Below are 16,250 nucleotides of genomic sequence, written 5' to 3'. Positions count from 1 at the left end.
GACCTTGATAGGTGTGTGCTTGTGTCCAGAATCGCTATAGTCATTTGTGCGAGTGAAGCCAGCAGAATATAAGGTTACTTTCGAGATCATCTATCAATTTTTAAGTGCATTTCGCCTGACAGGTACCTAATGTGGACAGTCTGTCTTGTATGCCTTCTAGTTCCAAACAACATAACAACATATTGTTCGGACGAGAACATAGAAATGACATGACTGCGGCCGGCGCTGTCCGCGCTGGGGCAAATCACCGTCCTGTAATTCGCCTGTACAGGACAGCGTTCGGGCCGCACTTTCCTCCAGGAAAGCTTCCCGCGGAGCGCCAGGCGCTGCTCAGTTTCCTCCCCTACTGAGCGAATGGGTCATCCCGCTACTGTCCTGGGAAGTGGGCCGCTGCTCAGAACCCTCCCGCCCCACGCCGGGACAGTGCCTATGTTCCGCCCCACCACACCCACCGGTACCGCCCAGTCGCCCCGCTGTCTGCGCCTGAAATGAGCCCTCTGGCCTCCAGTGTATCTACGTCAAGTACCGCCTGTCTCCCGCCGCCGTCCAGTGCCGGCGCGGCGCCTCCCTGCCGCCCCCGTTCCCGCGCCGTGGGGCCCGCCCCGCCCGCCGGGTGTCGGACAGTGCCCGACACGTCAGTACGCAGCCGCTGCCATTCACTGGCGGCAGCGATCAGCGCCAGCCAGTCCCGACCCGCGCCCGGCGACCCCACGGCACAGTCCGGGCCGGTGGAAATTCCACGGGCACATCCAATGGCCCCAGTACCGGCAAAGACCCGTCGGCCAATGGACACGCCAGCATTTTAATCGGACTCAGCTTCGCGCACCAGTCCACAGGCGAACCAAGCACGTGTGCCACTCACGGCCGAACCTCACTCAGATCACATGATCAAAAACGAGTACGTGTAATTACTTCCCTTAAAACTTGTTTGATGGATGGTGTATAAAGAAAGAAAAGAAATAACCAAATGCTTCCGTTAAGCAGAGGATAGTGTGACTTTGTTTAAATTCCAGAACTTAGGAGTAAGGCGCCATCAGCCCCCAGCTGATTTAAATCACACAGGGCCGGCAGACACGAACGGGAAGGGCCCGGTAACGGCTTCAACAGGACGGCTGGGCCGGCAGTCCGACTGACGCCGCCGGCACCGAGCCTCCAACATCAGCCGGGCGCGCGGGGGCGCCGGGACTCCGCAGACGGGGCACGACCGCCGCATCGTCCAACAGGTCTGTGGAAGCGCTGTACATCGGCGCGCGGAGGGCCACGGCGGCCCGAGCGCGCGGCACTGACGGCGTCCCGGATGGTGAGGAACGCCGCGGGCACGGACACTGCCTGCCGGCGGACACGGCCCGTCCGCAGGCGCCGAGCCGGTCTCGGTCGGACGGCGGCGGGGTCACTCCGACGCTCCGCTGGCCCCCCTCCTAGTGTCTCGGCGCTCACGACCCACGGCACGGCACCCCTAGCGCGCCGCCTCAGCAGCAAACGCCGCGGCACAGAGCGCACTGTGTCACAGGCTCTGTGTGGCCTAAGAACCAACCCCCACCCATCCTGAGCCACCAGTTCACAGGAAACATAACCTGTGCCGCTTACCACATAATTGACCGTTTCCGCGCTGATCGTGAAAAAGGGCTGTATCAAATTAGCTGCGTTATGAGCGGCACAAACTGTCAGCTGACGCCGGTGCGTGTTGCCCGTCCAGGGAGTACCCTGATCGCCTGTATCTGTCAGCTTCTTACTTGTTCTGTCTGTATGTTGCCTGTTCTGACTGCCTGTGACACGTGTTACCAGTTCTGAAGGTCTGTTACCTGTTCCGACTGTTGGGCCGTCAGCGTGCTGAGGTCGAGGACGGTGCCGTCGGGCCGGCCGACCAGACACTGGCGCCGGGCACGCCCACTGGCCGGCGACAGAGGACACGCGGCCGCCGAGCGCCAACGGAACGTGTACCGGCAGTCGGCGTAGAGCGGCCACTCCGGGCGGCTCTCCTGTCAGAGAGGCGGCGCCGTCAGACGCAGAGGGACGGCTCTCCCACCACAGAGGGACGGCTATCCCACCACAGAGGGACGGCTCTCCCACCACAGAGGGACGGCTCTCCCACCACAGAGGGACGGCTCTCCCACCACAGAGGGACGGCTCTCCCACCACAGAGGGACGGCTCTCCCACCACAGAGGGACGGCTCTCCCACCACAGAGGGACGGCTATCCCACCACAGAGGGACGGCTCTCCCACCACAGAGGGACGGCTCTCCCACCACAGAGGGACGGCTCTCCCACCACAGAGGGACGGCTCTCCCACCAGAGGGACGGCTCTCCCACCACAGAGGGACGGCTCTCCCACCACAGAGGGACGGCTCTCCTACCACAGAGGGATGGCTCTCCCACCACAGAGGGACGGCTCTCCCACCACAGAGGGACAGCTCTCCCACCACAGAGGGACGGCTCTCCCACCACAGAGGGACGGCTCTCCCACCAGAGGGACGGCTCTCCCACCACAGAGGGACGGCTCTCCCACCACAGAGGGACGGCTCTCCCACCACAGAGGGACGGCTCTCCCACCACAGAGGGACGGCTCTCCTACCGCAGAGGGACGGCTCTCCCACCAGAGGGACGGCTTTCCTACCACAGAGGGACGGCTCTCCCACCACAGAGGGACGGCTCTCCTACCACAGAGGGACGGCTCTCCTACCACAGAGGGACGGCTCTCCCACCACAGAGGGACGGCTCTCCTACCACAGAGGGACGGCTCTCCCACCACAGAGGGACGGCTCTCCCACCACAGAGGGACGGCTCTCCTACCACAGAGGGACGGCTCTCCTACCACAGACTGGTACGGCTCTCTCACCACAGAGGGACGGCTCTCCTACCACAGAGGGACGGCTCTCCCACCACAGAGGGACGGCTCTCCCACCACAGAGGGACGGCTCTCCCACCAGAGGGACGGCTCTCCCACCACAGAGGGACAGCTCTCCCACCACAGAGGGACGGCTCTCCCACCACAGAGGGACGGCTCTCCCACCACAGAGGGACGGCTCTCCCACCACAGAGGGACGGCTCTCCCACCAGAGGGACGGCTCTCCCACCACAGAGGGACGGCTCTCCCACCACAGAGGGACGGCTCTCCCACCACAGAGGGACGGCTCTCCTACCGCAGAGAGACGGCTCTCCCACCAGAGGGACGGCTTTCCTACCACAGAGGGACGGCTCTCCCACCACAGAGGGACGGCTCTCCTACCACAGAGGGACGGCTCTCCTACCACAGAGGGACGGCTCTCCCACCACAGAGGGACGGCTCTCCTACCACAGAGGGACGGCTCTCCCACCACAGAGGGACGGCTCTCCCACCACAGAGGGACGGCTCTCCTACCACAGAGGGACGGCTCTCCTACCACAGAGGGACGGCTCTCCTACCACAGACTGGTACGGCTCTCCCACCACAGAGGGACGGCTCTCCTACCACAGAGGGACGGCTCTCCCACCACAGAGGGACGGCTCTCCCACCACAGAGGGACGGCTCTCCCACCAGAGGGACGGCTCTCCCACCACAGAGGGACAGCTCTCCCACCACAGAGGGACGGCTCTCCCACCACAGAGGGACGGCTCTCCCACCACAGAGGGACGGCTCTCCCACCACAGAGGGACGGCTCTCCCACCACAGAGGGACGGCTCTCCCACCACAGAGGGACGGCTCTCCCACCAGAGGGACGGCTCTCCCACCACAGAGGGACGGCTCTCCTACCACAGAGGGACGGCTCTCCTACCACAGAGGGACAGCTCTCCCACCACAGAGGGACGGCTCTCCCACCACAGAGGGACGGCTCTCCTACCGCAGAGGGACGGCTCTCCCACCAGAGGGACGGCTCTCCCACCACAGAGGGACGGCTCTCCCACCAGAGGGACGGCTCTCCCACCACAGAGGGACAGCTCTCCCACCACAGAGGGACGGCTCTCCCACCACAGAGGGACGGCTCTCCCACCACAGAGGGACGGCTCTCCCACCAGAGGGACGGCTCTCCCACCACAGAGGGACAGCTCTCCCACCACAGAGGGACGGCTCTCCCACCACAGAGGGACGGCTCTCCCACCACAGAGGGACGGCTCTCCCACCACAGAGGGACGGCTCTCCCACCACAGAGGGACGGCTCTCCCACCACAGAGGGACGGCTCTCCCACCAGAGGGACGGCTCTCCCACCAGAGGGACGGCTCTCCCACCACAGAGGGACGGCTCTCCCACCAGAGGGACGGCTCTCCCACCACAGAGGGACAGCTCTCCCACCACAGAGGGACGGCTCTCCCACCACAGAGGGACGGCTCTCCCACCACAGAGGGACGGCTCTCCCACCAGAGGGACGGCTCTCCCACCACAGAGGGACGGCTCTCCTACCACAGAGGGACGGCTCTCCTACCACAGAGGGACGGCTCTCCTACCACAGAGGGACGGCTCTCCCACCACAGAGGCACGGCTCTCCTACCACAGAGGGACGGCTCTCCCACCACAGAGGGACGGCTCTCCCACCACAGAGGGACGGCTCTCCTACCACAGAGGGACGGCCCGGTCAGACACCTCTCTGGGAGATTTCTCAAATCCCCTTCCTGTCTTGCACACTGACCGTGGCCGGCTGCGAGGCGTTACAGTAGAGCTGCAGTTCTGTGGACAAGTTGCGGCCCGGCTGCCCGGCGCACGGCGACCCGTGCTCGTACGTCAGCGTCACGTGGTCGGTGCTGAACCGCGGCGGAGATACCACGTGACCCAAGCCCTGCCGCGGAGACCACCGGTCAGCTCGCCCAGGTCAGCGCCGACAGATCAGATCGACCTTCCTTTCATTGCTACTGGTCGACGCCCGTGTTCACAAAACACTCCTTCATATCTCTGAGGTCTAAGACGCCCAATGTATAGTCGACTATACGAGTAGAATGATGTTCAACTCCTCAGAAGCTATCAGTTGACCGGAGCGCTAAGTTGTGCCGTTTATCACGCAATTAGGCGTGTCGATTGTGAGCATTGGGGCAAAGCTATAATTTGTGAACTCAGCCGTGTGATGCGGCACAGCCTACCACCCCAGGCAAATAATCGCCTGTGAAAAGTGGAACATCATTCTGTAGTCGACGATACGGTAATTGAAACCTGTCGGTAGAAAGTCTGAACAATTCTGTTGTTGTAGATGTTCGATCGCACCTGTGCTTTGCTATCGCCACATCCGCCGTCGTTCCCCGGTGGTCTTTCACCTGGTGCTGCGAGCCGCTGCGGGGTCTCACCTGGTGCAGTGAGCCACTGCGGTTCCTCATCTGGTGCTGTGAACCACTGCGGTGTCTCACCTGGTGCAGTGAGCCGCTGCGGTGTCTCACCTGGTGCAGTGAGCCGCTGCGGCGTCTCACCTGGTGCAGTAAGCCGCTGCGGTGTCTCACCTGGTGCTGTGAGCCGCTGCGGGGTCTCACCTGGTGGTGAGCCGCTGCGGGGTCTCACCTGGTGCTGTGAGCCGCAGCGGGGTCTCACCTGGTGCTGTGAGCCGCTGCGGTGTCTCACCTGGTGCTGTGAGCCGCTGGAGCGGCAGTGAGGCGAGGCGGGGTCTTCACAGGCGAGGCGGGGTCTCACCTGGTGGTGAGCCGCTGCGGGGTCTCACCTGGTGCTGTGAGCCGCAGCGGGGTCTCACCTGGTGCTGTGAGCCGCTGCGGTGTCTCACCTGGTGCTGTGAGCCGCTGGAGCGGCAGGCGGCGCTGCCGGCCGGACAGGCCCGCCCGGCGGCCGGCGCCAGAGGTCGACACACACCGACACGGTAGGTCTGGTCGTCGCTGCCGGCCGGTCGTGCGCGCGGATCGGGGGACGCGCCACCCAGTGCCGCCAGCGCGCGCAGGTCCACCAGGCCGTCCGGCGTGTCCACGGCGCACTCCACCTGCGGCGGACGGAGCCCAGAGGTGACGGCCGAGCGGCACACCCTGGCCGCACTCACAGCCCCCTCCACGCACACAGCGGCCGTACCAGACGGCCAGAGATGGAGAGATGAGCACCCACCCGGGTCTCGCAGGCCAGCTGGGTGGGCCAGTGGACGGTGACGGCGCACCGGTCGTCCTCCACCACGTGCGCCGTCGACGGCTCGCCGTCCGGGCCGCAGAAGAAGCTGATCACGGTGCTGTAACGGCCGCCTCCATCGCACGGCGCACCTTCACTGTGCAGAGGGGCGCAGCCGCGTCAGCGACCGGGAGCCGAGCGGCTATTGCGGCTGGACGCCACATCAGTCATTGGGTCACTCCGGAAACAGAAATAAATGGATATAGTATTGCCGGAATATTTATAGAAATTGTATCAATACGAGTTCAGTGGGCTATGGATGTCACATTGCTCACCGGCTTCAGAATCGGATTAAATTGGAATTGCAATAAACTAGTCATCGATTCTAGCTTCCTGTACAATCAACTAGCGCGCCTGTCTTTCCACGTAATGATGAAGCTGTTGCGTTAATATCGACTATGTGTCCCCACGATGGCGGAATCGGCGAGTTACCCGTAGGAGAGCAGCAGGACGCCGGCGTCGTACACCAGGTTCCCACTCGCCGCGCCCACACTGACACTGCCGGCCGGGCTGGCGGCGGCGGTCTTACATATTCCTGGGGGGCAAACAACACCGCGTCACCGAAACTACAGCGGCACTCCTACTGAAGTAACAGCAGCGTCCAAGAATGATAAGGCACACAGTTGCTCCACAAAACTCATGTTAGGCCTAGCCAGGCCAGCGTCGGCTTTCACACCACCGTCCTGCCAGTGTCGCTGAGAGTGCGCTGAGTACCTACCCGTTCCGGCCGGGCAGCCAGCCGTCGCCGGCAGCGGGGAGCACACATTCAGCCGGTACTGGTTGTCCCGCAGCGAGGCAGAGTAGCCACCGGGCCGCGCCAGCGGCGACAGGTCGAACCTGCCGGCACCGGCCACCGGTCACAGGTCACAGGTCACAGGTCACCGGTCACAGGTCACAGGTCACCGGTCACCGGTCACAGGTCACACACAGAGTGCACTCGGGAAACAGGTCGAACCCGTGCCTGTCGCCGGTCTGTGGGCTCAGCAGGGTAGTCGGTCTGTGGGTTCTGCAGGCTCACCTGTGGCCGGTCTGTGGGGTCTGCGGGGGCTCACCTGAAGCCGGTCTGTGGGTTCTCCACGGAGCAGTTGGCCGCTCCCCGCGTCTGCTGCAGCGGGCAGGCGCTGGCCGTCGTCCAGGCGAACCGGAACACACAGTCGTCCGTGGAGACCAGCCGCGGCTGGGTGCCCTGATACGCACACCCGGCCCGGTAAGACGCCGTGCCAGACTACGGCAAATACGCACGGTACCGGAGGCGACACACTGCAGCATAGGGTGCGACAAAAGTGCTGATATCTTAGTGAATGTTCCCGCCCGTTACAAGTCGGTACGGATTCTCCTCCGCGGCCGTCCGACCCACCTGCGCGGTCGGGTCGCAGCTGAAGCGGATCTCGGCGGCGCGCAGCCGTCGCGCCGGGTCGCCGTCGCACCGCTGTCCGGTCGAGTAGCGCAGCAGCAGGCGGTCGCCGTCCACGGTCGGGCCGGCCGACACGGCGCCCAGGCTCGTGTAGCTGGCGGCAGGCCGGGGCGCGGGCTCCCTCACCCGGACGCAGCTGGCGCGCGGGCCAACCGACCCGTCCCACGGCCGGCTGCCCGTCTCTGGAGTGTCCTCACCCTTCCCGCACCATGCGCCTCCCCGAGACCCTCCCCCGCGCCGTGCGCCTCCCCGGGACCCTCCCCCGCGCCGTGCGCCTCCCCGAGACCCTCCCCCGCGCCGTGCACCTCCCCGAGACCCTCCCCCGCGCCGTGCGCCTCCCCGGGACCCTCCCCCGCGCCGTGCGCCTCCCCGAGACCCTCCCCCGCGCCGTGCGCCTCCCCGAGACCCTCCCCCGCGCCGTGCACCTCCCCGGGACCCTCCCCCGCGCCGTGCGCCTCCCCGGGACCCTCCCCCGCGCCGTGCACCTCCCCGAGACCCTCCCCCGCGCCGTGCGCCTCCCCGGGACCCTCCCCCGCGCCGTGCACCTCCCCGAGACCCTCCCCCGCGCCGTGCGCCTCCCCGAGACCCTCCCCCGCGCCGTGCGCCTCCCCGAGACCCTCCCCCGCGCCGTGCGCCTCCCCGGGACCCTCCCCCGCGCCGTGCACCTCCCCGAGACCCTCACCTGCGCCCTGTGCCGTTGCCGGCGGGCCGCACCAGGCAGACGGCCGCGTCCGGCGGGCAGTTGACGCCCTGCTCGGGGTTCACCGAGTGGCACACGTTCAGCACGTAGGTGGCGCCCGGCTCGCGGTACTCGTGGTTGCCGGTGAGCGCCGTCAGAGCGCTCAGGTCGAACCGGCCGTCCTGTTGGTCGTGCGGGGAGGGTCACTTAGCGCCCAGCGGACGGCGCCAGGTGTCGTACAAAATGACACCATGGTGTCGCAGAGGTCTGTCCTACACATTCACCATCAACCTAGTTTAATGAATTGGACCAATTATTAAGCCTAGCTCACACACTAGGAAAGGTAACTGTCCCAAGTATTTCACTCATTATTCTAAAGTCACTTCGAGCTACAGTGTGATTGGTGGGAGCATTGCCGAGAAGGAGCGGGTGGAGGCTGTCGCCGGCTCGACTGACCGGCGTGCGGCAGTCGGCGGCGCGGCGCGGCGGACACGCCAGGCGGGTCGGCACCACCACAAACGAGGTGCAGCCCAGGTGCACCAGGCCCGGCTCGGCGGCCGCCGGCGCCCGCTGGTCACACGTGAACACCACGCGAGTCGAGTGGTTGGCGGACGGACCGCAGCGCGCGCCGCCCGTCAGCCGCAGCGAGAGCACGCCGTCCGAGTGCCACAGCCGGGAGCTGGCGCCGCCTGCACCGGGGAGGACGGGTGTCACGCACAGAGAGACAGTGCCACAGCCGGGAGCTGGCGACGCCTGCACCGGGGAGGACGGGTGTCACGCACAGAGAGACAGTGCCACAGCCGGGAGCTGGCGCCGCCTGCACCGGGGAGGACGGGTGTCACGCACGGAGAGACAGTGCCACAGCCGGGAGCTGGCGACGCCTGCACCGGGGAGGACGGGTGTCACGCACAGAGAGACAGTGCCACAGCCGGGAGCTGGCGACGCCTGCACCGGGAGGACGGGTGTCACGCACAGAGAGACAGTGCCACAGCCGGGAGCTGGCGCCGCCTGCACCGGGGAGGACGGGTGTCACGCACAGAGAGACAGCGCCACAGCCGGGAGCTGGCGACGTCTGCACCGGGGAGGACGGGTGTCACGCACAGAGAGAGAAAAGAGAGAGAGAGAAAAAAGAGAGAGCGAGAGCGAGAGCGAGAGCGAGAGCGAGAGAGAGAGAGAGAGAGAGAGAGAGAGAGAGAGAGAGAGAGAGAGAGAGAGAGAGAGAGAGAGAGAGAGAGAGAGAGAGAGAGAGAGAGAGAGACTGAGAGAGAGAGAGAGAGAGAGAGCATAATATGCCACAATATCTAAGACAATGGGTGGAGACTTCCATTTCGTGTCTAGCTAGACGCGTCTAAGTCTTAGACGCGTCTAGCTGGACGGCAGCTGCGTCTATCTGGCGACAGCTAACTTTAGACGCGTCTTGCTTGGAAGTCTCCGTCCAACAGTTAGACGCCAAGTTAGCCGCCAACTTGAACGTCTGCTCAGTTAGACGCCAGTTGGACGCCAGTGGAAGTCTCCACCCCATGAGATATTCAAACATATGCTGAAAAAGCAACAATGGGGTTATGACTAGCGTCACACCATGGAGCGTTAAAAGATAAAATTAACAATAAGGATAAAAAACAAAAATATGATCAGCTGTCGGGTGTCGTGCAGCGCATTTAGTTCGCGCCTGGTGCGATGCTGAGCTGGCCTGTGGTGCTGGGTCGGTCGCCATGTTGCGATCCTGAGAGGCTGCGACTGTGCGCGTTCAGCGCCCAGTCCCAGCGGTACTGGAGTCCCGTCCGCTGGGTCGGTACCTGTCCCTGCCGCGCTCCGTGTCCCTGCCTCACCGTAGGAGAGCTCGGTGCCGTTGGCGTGCAGCAGACAGGCGCCCTGTCCGGCGGCGCCGGCGCAGCGGCGCACCAGCGGGCCGCAGAGGTTCAGGTAGAGCGTGCCGCCGCCGTCCAGCGGCAGCGCGTAGTCCGAGTCGGGCCGGCGCAGCGCGCTGACGTCCAGCCGGTGTCCGTACAGCGGCTCCACCACCGCGCACCGGCCGCCGGAGCTCTCCTGCCGGCCGGACGGGGCCGTCAGAGGGACGAACGGACCGCTGCACCGGCCCCGGCCGCCGCCGGGTACTGGGTAGGGTACGACCGGCGGCACACGCGGCACGGCAGTACCAGCTGAGCGGGCCTGACCTGGCGTCCGCAGGCGACCACCGTCTCCCAGAGGAAGGTGAAGCGGCAGTGGGCGCGGCCGAGCAGCAGCGGCGCGCCGTCCCTGAGCGGGCCGCAGACCAGCTGCAGCTCGGAGCTGTACCGGTCGCCACCGCACGGGGAGCCGTCTGTAACAGGACGGCGCCGTCAGCCGGTGACAGCCACAACACACGGCACCGCGGTCAGCCGCTGACAGCCCCACAACACACGGCACCGCGGTCAGCCGCTGACAGCCACAACACACGGCACCGCGGTCAGCCGCTGACAGCCCCACAACACACGGCACCGCGGTCAGACCGACCGAGACAACACACGGCGCCGTCAGCCGCTGACAGCCCCACAACACACGGCACCGCGGTCAGACCGACCGAGACAACACACGGCACCGCGGTCAGACCGACCGAGACAACACACGGCACCGCGGTCAGACCGACCGAGACAACACACGGCGCCGCGGTCAGCCGCTGACAGCCCCACAACACACGGCACCGCGGTCAGCCGCTGACAGCCCCACAACACACGGCACCGCGGTCAGACCGACCGAGACAACACACGGCACCGCGCCTGACTGACGGCGCAGGTGTGAATCAGAACATGCCATCAGGTAAACTCTATTGTAACAATTCACCGGCCGGCTGCTGAATTGTCGCAGCTCGCAGAAGGTTTGTATATGAGGACAACGGTTGATCCCGATATCGGTTCGAGCAATACTTCCGAGCTGAGAGCTCTCCATAAAGCTGTAAGTCCTGTGAGCTCGGAGCCGGCTGCAGTGCGGCACGCTGCCGCCGGCCGCCCGGCCCACTCACTGGAGTACACGATGGATATCGAGCCGTCGGCCATCCGAGAGGGCGGTCCGGCCACGGCGCCCAGGCTGACCGGGTCGCCCGTCTCCGCGCGCAAACAAACCGCGGTGCCGGCCACGCCTGAAACGAGACACAGATGACGTCACGAGTGGCGGGGCTGGCGCGGCCAGAGAGCAGACACACCGCGGTGCCGACTACCCCTGCAACAACGAGACACAGATGACGTCACCAGGAGCCAGCTGCAGCCGATGGCACCAATCACGACAGATACGTGTCCAAGGATAATGACGTCATATTCACAATGTAGATATCCAGCGAGATACCAAACAAACAAAATGCACAGCAGCCCGGCGCCACATACAGGCGATCGGAGCCCGCTGACATACGGCGGGCCCCGGTGCGGCTGCCCACCTCCGCACAGCGCCGCGCCGCTGTCGCCGCCCAGCGCGCGGCACATGTTGATGAAGAAGCGGTCGCCGGCGCGTCCGGCGGCCCGGTCAGCTGTCTCCCACGCGCCCGTCTCCAGAGAGAGCGCGCTCAGGTCGCGGACGGTACCGTCTTCCGCGGTCACCTGGGACGGGGGAGGCGTCAGCCGGTTGCCGCCACCGTCATACCTCCCCACCCTAACGCCACCGTCATACCTCCCCACCCTCCCCACCCTAACGCCACCGTCATACCTCCCCACCCTAACGCCACCGTCATACCTCCCCACCCTAACGCCACCGTCATACCTCCCCACCCTAACGCCACCGTCATACCTCCCCACCCTAACGCCACCGTCATACCTCCCCACCCTCCCCACCCTAACGATACCGCCAGCCGCCCGTCCCCCACCCCACCGTTACCACCGGCCGTCCCTCCCACCCCACCGTTACCACCGGCCGTCCCTCCCACCCCACCGTTACCACCGGCCGTCCCTCCCACCCTAACGATACCGCCAGCCGCCCGTCCCCCACCCCACCGTTACCACCGGCCGTCCCTCCCACCCCACCGTTACCACCGGCCGTCCCCCCCCCCCCCCCCACCGTTACCACCGGCCGTCCCCCCCCCACCGTTACCACCGGCCGTCCCTCCTCACCCGGCAGTCGACACGGCGGACGGGGCAGACCACGGCCGTCTCCAGCGCGAGCTGCAGCAGCCGCGGCTGGCGGTGGCCGACGACCAGCAGCCGCCCGGCGCCGGCCTCCTCCCGACAGCGCAGCGCCACCTCGGCCCGCTCTGGGGACAGCGCGGCCAGCGTCAGCCGCCGGCCCGCACACAGACAGACAGACAGACACCGAGACAGCGGTCGGCGGCGGGCGCAGACATGGACAGACACACAGACACCGATACAGCAGTCCACGGTGAGAGGCTGGGGCCGGGCCCGGCTGTGGGGGCGTTCCCAGCCCGGGACAGCGGCGGCTCACCTCCGTCGGACGGCCCGTAGGTGAGCGTGACGCTACCGTTGGCGGTGGTCGCCAGCCGCGGCGGCCGGTCGGCGGAGCCCACAGCCTGCGCGCGGCCGCCGGCGGTGACACAGAGGGGCGCGCCGGCGCACGGCCCGTCCCCGCCGCCGCACAGCCGCGCCTGCACCGACACGCCGGCGCCGACGGCGCTCCAGCGAGCGGACGCCAGGCCGGCCAGGCCCGGCCGGGAGCGCAGCGGCCCGTAGGCGAGCAGCGGACAGGCGGCCGGCGCGGCGGCCGGTCGGCCGCACGCGCCCGCCGTGTACCAGATGACGGTCAGAGAGCAGTCCCCAAACACGGCCAGCGGACGTTGCCGCTCAGACTCCTGAGGGTACCGGCGCCAGATCAGAGGTCACCCAAAAAACACCCACATTGGTTTACAGAAAATGCCGAATCCACCGATAGTGAAAACCCTTGTCCGACCTAGAGCCATTTACTGACGCGCCGCCCTCTGGCGGAGCAGAGAGCCACCAGTCTGCGCGGCTGCCGGCCGCGCACCACTGAGGCCGGCCGCTGGGCGCCGCTCACCTGGTCCGACGGATCGCAGACAAACAACACCGTCGTGTTAAAGGTGGTGTTGCGCCCTTGGCTGCTGCACGGCTGGCCGGGCGCCAGGTCCAGCTGCAGCTGAGAGCTGTCCTTCACCACCAGAGCTGGTGCACACAGCACACAACACTCAGTCGCCAGAGCAGCGGTCACACAGCAAACTGGCAGCACACGTACCAACGATCTATAGCAGCACTCTCCTCAGCAGCAAACGGTACAGTATCGCCCAGTGCAGCTGCCACCAAAAACCTCCTAGGGGCCAAGATCTACGCATAAAAATTAAAACATACGTCACTGCCCTGCTTCCGTCTTAAGCAGGCCCATTCACCTCAACTACCTAATCTTTTTGGTCACATCCTCCAATTTGCTTTTTTGCGCACATGGGGAAAATCGTGGCGCGCTGTCGCCTGCTCCAGCCCTGTCCCTGAGCCTCCCTCTGATTGCCTCGGGCCTCCCCGGCTGGCCTGGACCAGCGGCTGGCCGGCTGACCGCCGTGCTCACCGGTGCTGTTGGTGAGCCGGCCGGCGTCCGCCACCAGAGGCTGTCCATCGCCGGAGGTGACACAGGCCGCCGACGGAGCGGCGCACGGGCCGGCGGCGCACAGCTGAACGGCGGCCACCACCGGGCGGCCCGACCACCGGGCCGACACCGACACCGGGCCGAGCGCGGCACTGCGCACACAGCACACAGAGCTGAACGGCCGGCACTGCCACACAGCACACACAGCACACAGAGCTGAACGGCGGCCCGACACCGGGCCGAGCGCGGCACTGCGCACACAGCACACAGAGTACACAGAGCATTTGATCATTGGTGACCTAACCATTGCTCTGACCCGAAATTCAACCACAGATAAGCCCCTCATACCCACACTAATGAGCAAGACATGAGACATTCATACCTTATCAGATCATATGACTTATTAATGCTGGTTAATTGCAGATCCAGGATGCACCTGTCTTGAGCATCTCCAAAAACTAGATGGCAGTTGGAAATTAGAATGATGACAAGCAACTGCCACAAGATTGCCATCATGGGAGACCAACATGTGCCAGCTGCTAGTTGGCTCTTCTGTAAACCAAAACCTGTAGAGGAAATGAGTCAATGAACAACCTAATTAACCCTATTGGTGGCGGGCTCCCGGCTAATGGCTACCTCTTTTGGTGGCAGGGGCTGTTTACGACCCCTTTGACATCTCAAGATTTTCAATATCGGCCTATTTTCATAATTTAAACAACAGTCGATTCCACTCCACATGATCTACATTTCTTTTAAAAAAAGCGTTAACCCTCGCCCGTAAACGGTGTTTTGCCACCTTCGCCCATGCAGGGGGGGGGGGTTAGTGCGACCCCCCCACCCTGGCGTTTGAAAACGGAACGTCGTAGAGCTTAGCAGATCAACGGATTGCTCTTAACGAGATCTCGCGATTGGTGGTATATTTTTTGGTCCTAGGTCAACATTTGACCTACTTATGACCGGTCAAAGGTCAAATTTTCGGAAAAATCTAACTTTTCAGATATTCGCGCCGATTGCGGCAAAACGGTAAGAGATATCGACTTGAAACCTTCACTATCGTGATCCTTGATCAATTCTCTATCGTTTGGTGTGTATTTCGATGTCATAACTCTAAAAATGATGCATTGGGAGAATCGGAAGTCTGCAAGGTCATTTGTGCATTGGGTCACGTCAAGCGTGTGACGTCACTGACCTGACCCTGACCCAAAATGAACTACAAGAAACAACCGACGATGCCTGAAATGGATATCCAAAAAATTCGAAAAACCGAAATAGCAGTTTTGTAGCCCTCTTGATTCCACACCTTTTATGTCTGGAACATTTTTCTGTATCTCTAAAGCTGTAGGCCTGACAGCTCTTCCCGCGAAACCTTTTTTGGGTCGAAAATGGCAAAAATGACGTCACTCTGACGTCATTAGCGGCCAACCTATCATAGCCTTTGGAAAAAATTTTGGTCACCATGTGCGCTAGCTACTCCCGGGAGGGTACTGAAAGTTTGGTGACGATCGGCGCAGCGGTTCTTGAGCTATATCGAAAAAACTAAAGGGGGGCAAAAAATGCCCCCCTCCACCGCCTGGAAGGTTAAGACCAGTGTGCCTCCCCCCCCCCCCCCCCGGCTGCGCCCCTGATGGAGAGACAAAAAACAAGACTCATGTGCAACATTATCAATATTTTCCTGTCAAGTGATACCTACCGTAAACCGGGGTTTGTATCACTTTTGACCAATCATACCAATTGTACAATTCTCTATCTAACTGAGTACAGTTAATGTCTTGAAATTTATCATAAATATTTTATTTTTTAACAAAAAAAAACGATCATTCTCACCCAGAGGTCGGGGTAACTATGATCACTACAATAAAACCACCTTATATGTGCCATAACAGCCCTCAGAAGAGGCTTGTGTGATAAACTTACATGTTTTAAATAAAAATCAAAGGCTTTACTTGACAAAAACTCACACATTTTATAGCAAAACTATGAATCATTGAGGTATTAAAATAAAGTTGCATGCTCCAGGTCTTAACTCACATTACAGAGCTATAAGCAGCAAAATTAGCTACTTTAACCTCTGAATTCAAGATTAAGTAGCAGTCATAGATGTCCTAAGCCTCAGGCTACCTGACCTACACAGTGTTCTAAAATTGGATATTGGTTGGGTGTGCCGATGAAGAAAAAAATCCTAAGATGAAAAAAAGAAAGTAAATAACTGCAGTATTTTTGCAAAATGGTGTAATGCCAATTTTTATGCTAACTGATAAACCAGGATTTCATGTCAGGATCTTGACAGGGTGTGGAACAAAAGGATGTGGGTGCATCAACTGTCAAGTGACAAGTGAACTGGCTGTTGGGAATACATGAAACTCTTTTCAGAGATGAAGTAAAGTCAGTCATTCATATTTTAGGGATGAAAATATTTTCCCCATTAGGTGTGATTTGCCACCAAAAAGGCTGAAAAATGAAACACTGGACCTACATCACCCTTTGTCTGCTGGTGGCTGTGGGACCACTTGCCACACTGCTCATGCCCCTCCCAGTTGATGGTCTTTTTCACTTCCCATTGATGCTCCAATTACCATTGAGATAGGGCAGCTCA

At 62.6% G+C, this 16,250-nt stretch overlaps 1 protein-coding gene across 2 annotated transcripts in view; it reads right to left on the bottom strand.

Annotated features, from left to right (window-relative positions):
- LOC122383379 (cation-independent mannose-6-phosphate receptor-like) overlaps positions 1-16,250 on the bottom strand; it is a 43,094-nt gene that overhangs the window by 25,300 nt on the left and 1,544 nt on the right. For both annotated transcript variants that reach the window (XM_043369721.1, XM_043369722.1), the window contains exons 2-20: positions 14,040-14,223; positions 13,640-13,809; positions 13,121-13,245; positions 12,554-12,917; positions 12,226-12,365; positions 11,559-11,718; positions 11,151-11,267; positions 10,327-10,472; positions 9,982-10,198; positions 8,609-8,841; positions 8,156-8,334; positions 7,417-7,567; positions 7,112-7,245; positions 6,778-6,896; positions 6,492-6,594; positions 6,003-6,156; positions 5,674-5,883; positions 4,603-4,749; positions 1,803-1,979 (exon numbers count right to left, since the gene is read on the bottom strand). In XM_043369721.1, the coding sequence (XP_043225656.1) occupies positions 1,803-1,979; positions 4,603-4,749; positions 5,674-5,883; positions 6,003-6,156; positions 6,492-6,594; positions 6,778-6,896; positions 7,112-7,245; positions 7,417-7,567; positions 8,156-8,334; positions 8,609-8,841; positions 9,982-10,198; positions 10,327-10,472; positions 11,151-11,267; positions 11,559-11,718; positions 12,226-12,365; positions 12,554-12,917; positions 13,121-13,245; positions 13,640-13,809; positions 14,040-14,173 (3,180 nt within the window). In that variant the 5' untranslated portion in view covers positions 14,174-14,223. The remainder of the gene's footprint in view (positions 1-1,802; positions 1,980-4,602; positions 4,750-5,673; positions 5,884-6,002; positions 6,157-6,491; positions 6,595-6,777; positions 6,897-7,111; positions 7,246-7,416; positions 7,568-8,155; positions 8,335-8,608; positions 8,842-9,981; positions 10,199-10,326; positions 10,473-11,150; positions 11,268-11,558; positions 11,719-12,225; positions 12,366-12,553; positions 12,918-13,120; positions 13,246-13,639; positions 13,810-14,039; positions 14,224-16,250) is intronic.

Source organism: Amphibalanus amphitrite, unplaced genomic scaffold (assembly GCF_019059575.1).
Source record: "Amphibalanus amphitrite isolate SeventyFive unplaced genomic scaffold, NRLGWU_Aamphi_draft 000162F_arrow, whole genome shotgun sequence".
Classification (NCBI taxonomy): Eukaryota; Metazoa; Arthropoda; class Thecostraca; order Balanomorpha; family Balanidae; genus Amphibalanus; species Amphibalanus amphitrite.
This window is presented reverse-complemented; position numbering and strand designations above follow the sequence as displayed.